The sequence below is a fragment of the Tyto alba genome, unplaced genomic scaffold (assembly GCF_018691265.1).
Source record: "Tyto alba isolate M040663 unplaced genomic scaffold, T.alba_DEE_v4.0 Super-Scaffold_44, whole genome shotgun sequence".
Taxonomy (NCBI): Eukaryota; Metazoa; Chordata; class Aves; order Strigiformes; family Tytonidae; genus Tyto; species Tyto alba.
In genome coordinates this window covers 4,946,694-4,959,973 of record NW_024881320.1, presented here as the reverse complement: position 1 = coordinate 4,959,973, position 13,280 = coordinate 4,946,694, and the positions used below count along the sequence as shown (strand labels likewise).

The 13,280-nt window shown below is 50.5% G+C and overlaps 1 protein-coding gene across 1 annotated transcript in view; it reads right to left on the bottom strand.

Annotated features, from left to right (window-relative positions):
• TMEM132B (transmembrane protein 132B) overlaps window positions 1-966 on the bottom strand; it is a 254,690-nt gene extending 253,724 nt beyond the window's left edge. Inside the window, exon 1 of the mRNA XM_042805547.1 lies at window positions 738-966. Coding sequence (XP_042661481.1) covers window positions 738-822 — 85 coding nt within the window. The 5' untranslated portion in view covers window positions 823-966. The remainder of the gene's footprint in view (window positions 1-737) is intronic.
• Window positions 967-13,280: the final 12,314 nt, after the last annotated feature.

Below are 13,280 nucleotides of genomic sequence, written 5' to 3'. Positions count from 1 at the left end.
CTCCCAGCTGGCCACAATTAGGAAACAACCCCCACCCCTCCCAGCTCACCTAAGGGCCTGATCCTGCCCCCCGCCAGCCCACGGAAACCCTCTCTCCTTAAAATGAAACGCAGCAAAGGCGGCACAAGTATTATTTTACCAAATAAATGTAACTTCCGTACATCTTTTCCCCCCACACACCCACCCGAGGACAGCCAGAGGCGGCAAGGAGCAACAAGCAACACGGAGGAGCGGGGGGCCGGGACCCCCGTGGGAAGCCCCCACACTGCCACCCTTCCCCGGCCCCCAGCGCTCTGGGAAGCCCAAACTTTTCCTTCCCCCCACCCGACAGCGGCCGAAGCCGCGGGGCAGCCCCCACGCAGGGGGCCGGGACCCCGCGCCACGCGTGGCAGAGGACACACACGAGAAGGCGACTGTGGCCACAGCGGGGGGTGGGGATGCCGCGGTGAAGGTGGAGGGGGACAACTTTGTGGGATCTGCGTGTGTCCCATCCGCGGGCGCGCAGAGCAGCGCGGAGCGGCCGGGGGCCCTACCGCCCTCCGCAGCCACATCGGTGAGAGGGCTGGAAAAGGGGAAACAGCCATAAATAAAAATAGGAGGGGGGGGGGGTGGGGGGGGAGGGAAATAAAATAAGTAAAAGGAGTTTAAAAAAAAAAAAAAAAAGAAACAAAAAAAAAAAAAAAAAAAAAAAAAAAAAGGAAACAAGCCGGGGTCGCGGCGGCGGAACCGGGGGTTACCTCGGCACAGGAGCAGCAGCGGCGCCAGGAGCAGCGCGGGGACCCGGGAGCGCATCCTCTTTGTTCCATGCCCAGAAGTAGTCATGGTGCTGATTTATTTGGAGAGGGGCGGCTTAACGGGGCGGCGGGGGGGGAGTGTGGGGGACCGGGGGGTGTCGCGGTGGAGCCGCTAAACCACTCCCCCCGCGCCTGCCCGCTCCCCTCCGTTGCGCGGCTCCGGCCGGCGGCGGGGCCGGGCACCCCGCGGGGGGGGGGGGGGGGGGTGTCCCCGCTCCCCGCCGGCCCCACGTTCACGGCCGCCCCCGCCGCATCGCATGGGGGGGGGGGAAACAACCGGCGCCGCCCCCGCCCGCCGCGGCAGCAGCGCTTCCCGGGGGCAGCCGGGCGCTGCGGCGGCGCGGACGGACGGACGGACCGACCGACCGGGGCTGGGCTGGCACCGCCGGGCTCACCTGCGGGGGGGGGGGGGGGGGGGGGGGTTGGGGTGGGGTGGGCCCCCCGCAGGTGCCCCTCGGACCCCCTGTTTGGGCGGGGGGGGGGAGGTGGCCGCCGCGGCTTGGACACGCGTGTCTCAGGAACGCGCAGGGGGGGAGCGAGCAGGGGCAGGGGAGCCCCGTGTGCCGTTTTCTGTACGACACCCCCTGCCCGCCCCCCCCCCACCCCCCCGCCTTTGCTGGGGGCGCGGGGAAGTTTCTCACCGCCGGTGGGCTGGGGCCGGGCCGGCACCCCCTGAGCGGGCAGCGGGAAAACGCGCGGGGCGGGGGGGGAGTGGGGGGTCCCTCAGCGGCCGCGGAGCGCCGGGAAGAGCACGGCTCCCCCCTCGTGGCCGCCGGCGTCACTGCGCGTGGGTGCGCAAAGCGAAGGCGGGGGGGGGATGGGGGGGGGCGTGCAAAGGGCATCCACGGGGGCGGGCGGGGAATTGTGCGAAGGAATGCGCGCAGGAGCTTGCAAAGGGCACCCCGAGGGGTCCGCAGGGGGAGTGGGAGGGGGGTCACGGGGGGTGCCCAGGCACGGCCAGGGCGAGCTGCGTGTCCGCAGCACCCGTGGGCAGCGCGGCAAGCGGAGCTTTAGTGCCGAAGCCGAGGGCTGCCCGTCTGCTCGGAACCCCTACCCTCGAGTCCAAAAATAACCCACTGCTGGAACCAATATTTCACTGAAAATAAACTCAGCCCTTTAAGAGCTGAGAGTTGTTACTCAGATAGCAATAAAAACAGCGAGATAGGAAAAGAAAAGGAAAAACTAAAAAAAAAAAAAAAATCCCCTTGGGTTCTTCTGCAGCTTTGCAAACATGTCTCCGAGTTTGATTTTTTTTTCCCCTCCCTGCATAAACAACCTTTTATGTAGTACTTGCTGTAATCTTGTTTGCCTCCATAACCACTCCTATGAATGTCATAAAAAATTTAAGTCTAATATTTTACCACACCACACAAACAGAAACGTGAATAAATGCTTATCTTGCACGTAGGGGAAATGTTGTATGGTGGCAGGAGAGTCACGCACACAGAAATCGAACACAGGCTGGAGGAACTGGGCCCACACAGATGGGGAAAAAAACCTAGAAAGCTTTAGTCTCCTCAAAGAAGGTAAAACTAATAAATTAAGAAGAAAAAAAAAAAAAAAGCAAAAACCCACAGAACTGCAGTAATGAAGATCATCTTGCTGTCTGCACTTGGTACTTGATATAATAAAATACAACAGGAACATTTAGCTGCTAGTGGGAACTTAGCAATCCAAAATAAGTTAATTATCTACTTTAGACATCCCCATTTCTTTCTTGGGGAGTGCGGGGGGGAGAACCCTCACTTTGCTGTGAGCAGCCTGGCAGAGCTACACGCACTGCCCCGTCCCCCGGCAAGTTGACGTGAGGCTTGTGCCCCTATGAAAGGGGGGTGCAACGGGCACCCAAAAGCTATCTGTAAGCTTTGCCCTGCAGCCCGGCTGCAGCAGCACGGGGCAGGGGGGTTACAGGCGCCCAGATCAGTACCAGACAATTCTCTTTTGCAGCTCAAAACCAGAGATACCCCCCAACCAGAGCACACGGGACCAGCACCTTCTCCCATCCCCCTCGTCACACCTGCAAAGCCTGCACACAGCCAAGGGCCTTGACCACAACCCTACCTTTATAGCAACACTGGAAAAAAATTAGGCTTTATTCTGGCATTACTACACATTTTTAAGCGTTCTTTTATAATGAGAATTTGAAAGAAAATCCAAAGGGAAAAATTTTGTAGACTGAAAAAGTGCTGACAAGGACCCAATCCTACTTACACAAATCCAGGTGCACTGGCCGGGAGGTGCTCAGCCCCAATCCTGTTAGCTGCACATGGGACTAGTCTGGTGAATACTTTTCCAAACTTGAGATTAAGATGAACAGCAAAGCTGTACTGATTCACATGCCTCTCTCAGCAAAATAAAACTGTAAAACGTACTCCCCCTCTCCACAACCTTCCTTAATGCTTTTATTGTCTTAATTAAGGCTAATATCATTCAGGTGACAGTGAAGTGGAAACAGGTGATTCCTCTGCAGATTGTAAAATGGTTGTTCTGGCATTGCCCTATCCTCTTCCTGCAGGTTAGTTTGTTTGTGTTGCAAGAAACAAACCATAACAAAATAAAATACAAACAATAATAAACTCTTTTGAAGGTTTTGCCTCTGAACTCTAGGGACTGTGTACAAATAAAGAGGTGAAACCAGAAGTTGTCACAGAGAAAGAGCATCAGAATTAGAGATTTTCCAGCACAGAAAGCACCTTGCAGGGTAAGCCCATGGCAGAGGAGTTGCTCCCATAACAGGGGCTACGGGGGATTGCTGCAGGCGTTTCAGTGGGAGAGCAAACCCCTTGGAGAATCCAGCTGATCACTAACTATAAGGGCAACAAGGATTTATTTCCTTTGCTGAGTTTAAAAGGGGTGTGAGAAAACAGAAGGGGATTATTGGGGAATAAAAACAGCGTAAGGAAGAATTGCAGATGAATCATCTAAATAAATAGCTACAGCTGATGAAGCGCAGCTTCCTCGTCAAAGCAACAGGACAATAAATGCTCATTGACTGAGTCTGCACAATTCATTGGAGCTTCTGGTTTCTGAATCAGGCGCTGAGCCGTTTCCAAGCTCCTTAGCTGGCTTACAGCATAGCTTGTCTTTTCCTATCTTCTTCTGGTGCAAGAGCAGCAAAAGCGGAGTGAGAAGATGCCGCCGAGACAGCCGAGCCACCCAGAGCCTGTTGGTGCCATAATCTGGGTCTCCCATATGTGATCCTCAAAATAATTCTTCTCCCAAAGGAGATTTTCTTTTAAGTTATTCCGGTAGGATGTTGCTATACTTTGTTTGTGCCGGCATGATTTTGCACACAGAGGCAACCTGTGTTATGAAAGACTTGAAAGACTTTGCAGCATTATGGAAAGCTGTTGGTTTTTTACATCACTCAAATGTCAAAAGACTGAAGGTTTTGGGAGTGCCCCTAGGTAAACAGTAAGGGCGAGAATTTTGAAGAGATCTTCGTGTATTAGGAGGCAAAAACTCAGCTGGGAGTTAAGGGGAGATAAGGATGGAGGCTGGGTCCTGGGCTGTGTTTAGACACTTATTTCCTAGAGGGAATAAGAAGCCTGAACACCCCCGGGGTTCTGTACGGCACACAGGGGATTGCAGAAATGCCATCACTTGGGCTACATTTGGCTGGTGTGGTCCCCACCTACTCAAAGTAGGGTGAAAAAGGGACCCCCTCTCTGGGAAGGCTGGGGGGACCTCCCCATCCTGCCCCATCTCCCCTGAGCACAATGGAGCTGCCACCCTGCTGATAAGGGCAGCAAGAGTTGAATATTTTCTTGTGCCAGCTTTTGTGTTTAATAACGATGGGAAAAAATTACACTTAATTACACTTTGAGGTGTGTTACAGTATTTGAAAGCTCCCCATAGCTTTTATCACTTTGTACCCTTGTGGCCAAACTCGTTAGATTAGCATTTATTATAAAAGTCTGCCAGACCTAAAAACAGTTAGGCGATTCCAAAAAAAAACAAACCAAATTTGTTCTAAATCTGCTGGTTTGTGGACCACTAAAGCAACTTGTGAATCCAGGTGAAACCCTGAAAACAGTTTTGTCTGGGGAGAGAAAATGGTAACATCTAAATATTTTTGGTGCTTTTGACTGGAAATACTTTGATTTTGTATGTTGGGTAGCCTTTGGAAATTTACCATAGTTGTTTAGTGTAGTTTTAAGTAAAAAGGACGACCTTATAGGAAAGCAAAACACTTTATTCCCAGCTGGACAAGTCATGACCTGCAGCATGCTGTGAAATCAGAGGGGCTGCGTTCATCAAGGCATCAGGTGCCTCTAAAACAAGGAAACCTGTGAGCAGGTCTGGAAAAAAGGGACTAAAACCAGGTCCCATCTGCTCTGCGGGGTGCCTCGGCACCACAACCTGCAGTTAGGTCCCCGATGAGTCCAACCTGGTGGCTGTCCCCAGGGGCAAGATTGGGAAAAAACTGCTATTTTAGCTTGTGGATTTGCCACTACTGAAATCTGCCGGGCACTGCCTGAAGGGTGGGAAGAGGCTTTGACGGGACCAAGGTGAAAGTTGCTTCTGTTTTAGCATTTCCTCCTTTAAGTGCTCAGAGCTTGTGAACAAATGAGGGCACCTTGTCCTTGCGATTTAGCTCCAGGAAGGAAACCTCAGCAATGGAGAGAAGCAAAATCCAGTCCCCACGGATATCCCTGGGGCTCTGCAGACATGGCAGCAAGCGGTGCGGCACGCTCGGGCTCTGACGCCCTGCGAGAGCCCCGCGCCACGTTGCTCAGTGCAGGCATCCCGGGTGGAAACGTGAAAGGCTGCGGCAGGAGCCGCCAGCCTGCTCAAGCTCGGCTATTAATCGGCACCAACTGGAAGCTGCAAGTCAGTCAGCCGGTTTCCTTGCAAGAAGCCGCCCGAGTGCTGTGTGCAGAGAGCAGATAGCCAGAAACTCTGACAGTGGTGCCATCTGGTCTCCTTAGAAAGCCTGGTTCATTTAGAGCATCATTAAGGCATGCTGTCCCATCAGACCATGTCTGCTGACTGCTTGCTTGCAAGTTGCAAGAAGGAGTGTTAGCTCCAGGTCAGAGAAAGCCCAGATTTTGCAAAAATGTAATTGCATCCATTTTGCAATGTTGGAAAACACTGGGGTAATGAATCCTCGGTCTGTAGGACTGAGACTGGTGCATCGCTGGTGGCTGCTGGTGTGGAAGTTATTGCCAGCAGCCCGGCTGTGGGATGTTGTGCCCTGTACCTGCTCCATATGTTGTTACACTCTACCTAGACCAGATGAGCAGAAAAATCATCGTGGTCCCCGTTTTACCAACGGGAAAGCACATCGGCACTGATAGTGCGACTCTGAAGAAATCCAAGCCCTGTGAGCTGCCCTTCCCGCTCTGCAGGAACTTTACCATCCGCACCACAGCTTGTAGCGTGACCCTCCTGATACACAAAACGGGGTCCTCTGGGACCTGCCCCTCTCTGGTCCCCAGCATCATCCACAGAAAGAGAAAACAAAGGGCTGAGCTGTGGAGAAGGAGCTGCTGTTTGCCTGGCAGCGTGGGGCTGGCATGAATCACAGAGGTAAGTGATTCACCCAGCATCACCCAGGGAACCTGTGAGCAAGGCAGGAACTGAATCAAGGTGGGTTTTTTGTTTAGTTTCTTTTTTTTTGGTTACTTTTAATCATCTACTCTCTCTCATTATCCTTAAAGCCTCTTCCCAGAGGTGGAGGGGGCTTTGCTCGCCTGAAGGGAGGTAAAGCACAGAGCAGTGGGAACTGCCATGCCCCACTGCAGCTGAGCACCTGTGGAGAATAAAAGGTGATGAATTGCCATAATTTCTGATCCCTCCTTTACCTGTGTTTAATTAAATTTGTTCAAGACAGGTCTGAGCAGGAGACTGACTGATTTCTCTCTGTGTAATTTAAAACATCTGTACATGCCAGGGTAGGGGATGCTTGGCAAAGCCCTCATTCATGTGCCAGGTTGAGATGTCCTGTGTCTGGCAGCTGCCTGCAGCTGGGAGCAACCAGCTGAGACCCCCGGAACCAGCCAGCAATGCCAGGGACCCTGCAAAGGAGATGAGGCTAGGGCACCTGGTCCCCAGCCCCATCACCATGTCCCTTCTCTTCCGCTGGCTGAGGAAGTGCCAGAAAGGGCGAAGGCAGGATCAGGCTCAGAGAAACATCTTATTTATTTATGGCAAGGAAGGGCCTTTGCTCTTGTGGCTCTGTGAGCTCAGAGGGCTGGGGGGAGTGCAGGAGGGTTTGCAGTTTGGCCAAGACAATGCTGGGGACCAGGAGGATGCCAGGGGGAGTGGGCCCATGGATGATCACATACCCCAGGCAGTGGGGAGCACAAAAAGGCTGGGGGACACACGGTCATCTTCCCTCAGGCTCCAGCCAGAGAGGCTCAAAGGATGATGCATGAAACCCTACCTCCTCCACCAAGTAGTCAAACTCACCAAGTCACAGGGATCTCACAAGTGCCTGAGAGCTGTTCAGCCTTGGGAAAAAAACAGAACAAAAACCCTAAAAAAATAAACAGAAGGGGATATTTGCTGTGTGCATGCATTGTGCTTCCTGCAGCAGGCTGGGGCTCTCACAAGCTTGCACAGCTGTGGAAGGTTGTGCTGTTGCACCAGCCCAGCTCACACCCCATCCTTCCCAAAATGCCAAAACCCATCCCCCAACGCTGTACCCTGATGACGCTACTGGGCAAGGACAGGATTGTACAGAAACTTATTGCTGCTGAAGGGTTTTGCTCAGTTGCTGTCGCTACACTGCGACCAGCTTGGCAGGATGCAGGCAGGCAGCCCGCAACCCTCTCCTCCAGAACTTGCTCAACAAAAAGGGCCGGGTTCATATTCGGATGCTGTGAACACAAGAGCAAGAGGCTCAGTGAGCTGATGTGACACACCGGGGGGGGAAAGCAGGAAAAATGAAGTGGAATGAGTTAATCTCAGCTGATACAGGATGCTCCATCCCAGATCTCTGCCTGCTAGGAAGGTGTTTTTCAAGGCAGCGGCACAATTCCCCAGAAGAGCTGCCCTGCGTTTTGGATGGGGAGGTCCAAGGAAGGGTCAGGTTGGGAAAGTCCGGATCCGGTTCCTGTTTCCATCAGCAGAAGTTTCGCCACTGACCTCAGGAGAAGCAGGACTGGGACCCACCTCTGCACTTCAGACCCGAGAGGGACAGACAGATTACTGGGGACAGACGTGCCCAGTCTCTTTTAAGAGAAACACTGTGTACACCACAGGCACTGGACATGGGTCCGCTCACGGGGCGCGCAGTCGGCAGCACAGCGTGTGCTGGCAGCAGTTTGCAATATTCTTCTTCAGGCGGTACACGCTTTTCTAAGCATGTGATCTACTTCTCACAAGCCGACTTAATATCTTCAGGAAAACAACAGGAGCCCAAGGCCTCTTGGAAATTCATATCATAAAGCATTCTTTGATTATTCTTTATTTTTTCTAATAGCCAGTCATAAAAAACATTCTTTAAGGAAATAATTGTGTATGAAGAAAATATGCCATGTAAATGCTGTTATTTGCATAATTACAAGCAACCTGTTTTTATCTCTTAGCTTCGTCAAAACAAAGAGAAATGACCTTGTAGCATATTTTGTTGCATCATTTTTTGATGCCTTTGAACTGATCAGAACACCCAGCCCTGTACCACCAGTGAACCTGGGGCCTGGGGCTGATCCATCAGCTGGCTTTCCTTTACTGCTAGGGACGGTGGCCGTGGTCAGGCTGTAAAGACAAGCCCCAATCCTGCCCCTTCTGAGAAACTTTCTATTGTCCTCCCAGCAGCCACCAAACTCCAGAGCGCAGGGATGTTTCAGCTCTCCTTCTCAGAGCTGCGCTGCCAGGAAACATTACAGAGAGATCTTCATTAATATTTTTGGATCTTTCCACACCCACAAAGGCAGCGTGGACCTGAGCAGAGCTGCTCAAGCTGGTGCCATTCAGGCTTCCTCCAGATTCAACCTGAGCACCCATCCCTGCTTTGGGATTTCCCTGTGAAGCAGAACAGTGATGCTTAAAAGGGGTGGGAGGAGGCACACATCGCACCCCACCACGGGGCACAGGCCATGGGGACAGGAGGGACACAGCCATGCTGGGAGGAGGATGAGGAAAGCTCAGACCCCGACACCATGTGCAACTGGGATCAGTGGATGCTCCCGTGCCGGGACTCCTCAAGTGGTCAGGACTTGGTGCTCCACGGAAAACAAAACCAACCCCAAAAATCGAGCAGTTTCCATGGAGGTCACAGCTGGGAAAGTTCTCAGGTAGCTCCATCACCAAAGAGTTGCTAAAAACAGAAGTCACACAACACTATGTGCCTGCCAGCTCATTAAAATAGTCTTTGTGCTCCAGAAATGCATATAAAAGACACACACAGGACCTGTCATTCTTACAGATTTCTTCTCTTATGTTTGTTCATTCTCAGCTAAACTAAGAAATGCCTGAAGCCGTCAAAAGGGCTGTTTCAAAGGCAGCCTGGAGACAGAAAGGGAGCAAGCCAGTGCCTGGAAAACCTCGCTAATCAAGGCGGGGATCCGCCTGGTTTCCTCCCTCCCTGAGCGTGACTCTTGCTTTGGCTTTGAAGACCTGTCATCTGTGACGCTGCTTCGCTTCAGCATTTATACTGAGAAATTTTTGCCTATAATTTTTTTTTTTTTTAAACCAGTCCACCCACCCTTTGCCTCTCACTGAAGCTCTGGGGTATCTGAGCAGGAGCATTTCAGAGCCTTCAATAAAATGTAGGGGAGGTAGCCCCAGTGCCAGGACCATCCCCACCCCAGGCCATCATCTATATAAACAAAAGGATTTTTTCCACAGAGTCAGTGTCCTGCAGGCTGTATCTAACACCAGGATCTTTAGAAATTCAGGTCTCTGTAATGAAAAGAAGATCCTTTTGCCCCCAGGAGCACTGCAAAAATTAATGGATATTATGACTGTAACTACTTGAATCAAATGCAAAGCCATGTGTCAGGCAGCCCTTTTGCAATTTTAGCAGCTTATTATAAGCCTGTATACATCTGCCCCTGCCTGATTTAAGCCCAGCAGGAATAAAACTAATACAAAGTGAGCAAAGTGAATTAGGAGCAGAGATGCTCTTAACATGACTTGGGCGAGTGCAGCCCTCTCCTGGCACCGGGCAGATGGGTCTTGCTGGTGTTTGGTGAGTCAAAGTCCAGCAGGTACCAGGGGGAGGCTCAAAGGCAGGAACCCAGCCCCAGGACTTGTTCCTTTGTGCCCAGTGCCACCAGGACCCTGCAGACAGGGGCCACCCCGGTGCCCCTCGGGCTCTCCCAGCTGCAGCAAGGGGTCAGGTCAGGATACAAGGAGTGGAGTGAAAAACACCATCAGGAGTAATGCTGGAAGTAAAAACACATTTCTGCAGCAGCCCCAGATGCAGACGTTAACTCCGGGTGCGTTCATTAAGCCAAACAATGCCTTTGGATGATATTTGAAGAGCTGATGTAGCTGCCTGTGGCGTGAAAGGCAGAGGTGTGAATTTTCTCCCATTCTACGCTGTCGGCATCTTTAATCTCAACCAGCTCTGTGAGCTGAGCGCTGACACCGTCCGTGTCCCAGCTGGCAAACACAACTAATTAGAGACAGTACTGAGAGACAGCGCCACATCAAAGGGGGTTTGCGGAGCAAAAAGCAACTGTGGGTGCAATGTCTGTGGTGGGGGATTTGTCTTTCTGACAGGACAAGGCACTCCTCTCCCCCTTCCTCTGTGGAACAAGGTCCCTGGCTGAAATTTTAAGAGTTTGCGTTAACAGATCACCAAACACATCCATCTGTCAGGGATGGGTTTGGTAGACAACATGTCGCAGGGAAGAAGTAGGGATTTGGGCTGGCACACAGCTTCATTGACCCATTGCACTTGCCAGCACAGCACTGTTTTATGAATCACTTCCAGGTAGTTGTAGTCTCTGGGATGCTTTAATGTTTCACTGTGTTTTCATTGGTCAGAGGCAGGACAAGACCTCAGAGAAATCAAAGGCTGGGGCTGAATCCTCTTAAGGCCACCATTTAAGGTTTCTAAGGAGCCATAACTGTGCTGCTCCTCCCTGGGATTTAGCTGTGATGCACATGACGCACAGGAGGAATTATTCATACCAAATAATTTCTCCTGCCCATATTAGCTTCTGGGAGAGGTGGCAACAAATCCACGAGACCATACAAGCCAAGAGCTTCTGCTAAGCAGCTATTTAACAGGAAGAGATCCAAGAGCTGCATGGCAAAAGGGAAGTCAGGAAAAAAAAGAAAGCTCAGGGTTATCTAAAAATGACAGTAAAACCAGCTGCTTTGCAGGGCTGAATGCATCCAAAACCTTCCTCCTAGAGAAGTAGCCCACACTGAAGTCTTCGGCTGCCCAAAGCCTCCCACCATCCTTCACCAAAGGGGGACAGCTCAGCTCTCACAGGGCTTCCCTCTCTCTCAGTAGCACAGTTTTACCTTTCAGCTTTGACCAGGCCACGGCACCATTATCCTTATCCCTTGGAGCGCCGGTCAGGTCTGATCTAGATGATCTTTCAAGGTCATTTCCACCCCAAACCATTCAATGATTGTGTAATGGGGGTTGCCGCTGCAAGCCCCACAGAAACTGGAATTTGAAATCTTTTTTTCAAGGAGTTTTCCTCAGGAGCCTCTCTGGGCTCACACCACTTTGGCCCCGTCTGTGGGTCCGTTACTGAGCGAGCAGCTCTGGGGGGCTGCGGGCAAAGCCTCTGCAGGTCATTCCAAGACCAGAAGAGCTCAGCTGATGAGGCACTTCTCCCTGCAGTCAAAAAAAAAATTTAAAAACAGCCCATCACAGCAATAACTGCTCCTCCTGGTTTCAACAGCCTTCAGCACCTGCCCAGCAGCTCTTCCCCTGCATGGCAGAGGCAGGGCAGCAGGATTTCTTTGGAATTCAGAGGAGATAAACAGACATTAGCCTAGAGCCAACCTCCCCCCTGACAGCTCAAATGTCACATTTTATTCTGCAGGACAAGGACTTGGACAGGGGCCGGTGGCCCCACTCAGCCGTTGCCCGTGCCTGGTTAAGCCAGGGCAACCCAGGTGCCTGGACTGTGCCTTTCTGAACTACCAAGAGCAAACCGATTGATTTTTGTTTCTACTTTAATAAATGAATTGGAAAGTTCCACTACTTAAATCAGGAGATGCTCTGAATATTTATGTTATTGTTCACCAATTGGAAAAAAAAAAAAAGTGCTATAAACGAACATATTTGGTGACCCAATTTGAGCAGCTCATTACAATTAGATCAAGCTAATTGCCAGTCTTGTATTTCATTTGGCAACTTGTTAAGCTAATTGAACAAAATAAAACTAATGAACAATTATAATGAAGTTTATAATTAGACCATTGGAAAAAAACCTCAGTGTGAGAATATTTAAGGCATAATGGATGTTCAGGAGGTTTGGGGTGGAGGGAATGGGAGGCATCAGTAAATCATGCCACACTCTCCCACCAAAATGTTTCTTCCCAGGAGCTGAAATTCTTGGCGTATTACCTATTCCCAAATTATGTCACCCTGGCATTTTCTTAATTATTAATTACATTAATGCCTTTAATGTACATATATGGCATTTATAATGATCCTAAATTCAAGCACTAGCCCATTTATGAGGCAGCTCAGAGTTGGACATTACATTACAGCTCTTCTCAACTCCAGCTTTATGATACGAATCCATCTCTATTAAGGATGGGTTTGTTACGCTAGAAGTGAAAAACAAGTGAGTGGTACAGACAGAGGAGTTCACAAAACCCCAACATCTGATCTGTCAATACACAAACCTGCCTTTCCAGTTAAGGAGCCAGGGAGGCAGAAATGGAGAAGAACAGAAAGAGCAATGCTCTCTGTGTGATTAGAGCCATTTTTAAAAAATTGAGTTATTTTCATTGCATTCAGTTCCTAACATAGATTTGAATAAAACCATTCCAGCTTCCTTTCACCCCCTGCTGCTGAAGCACAGAAAATTAAATACCATGATCAGACACAGAGAGTGACCTTTCGGAGTTTCAATTTACAGGGTCAAGCAGGTACCCACCGAAACCAAATAGAATTGTCACATCAGACTCCACACAGCTTAAAAACTTCTTTTCCTCCAGTTTGTACATGAAAGTAATTATTTCATATAGAACTCAGCAGGAACTGAGGTTTTGCATCAGGGAATAAAGGCAGAAATTCTTAAACTAGGGTGGAAATGTGTTGAACCTTTTCTCTTAGATGTCTACAGGTTTCTAGTACTTCTTGCACTCCAAAATCAAATACCAGTTTCAGCAGGAGCCCGCAGTGCCAAGTGCCATAAATGCACAGGGCAGGGATGAAGTATACGCGGTCTGGATTGACCAAAGGGTGGGAGATGAGGAGAATCATCACCAGAGAAATTAAATGGTGTGGCACTGATCACACTCCCTATCTATAACCACTGTAACCCCAGCCCGGAGCCCAAGTGACCGTAACTTTCTTCTTCCCATTTACAGAGCTGCTTTACTTTCCCAAAGATT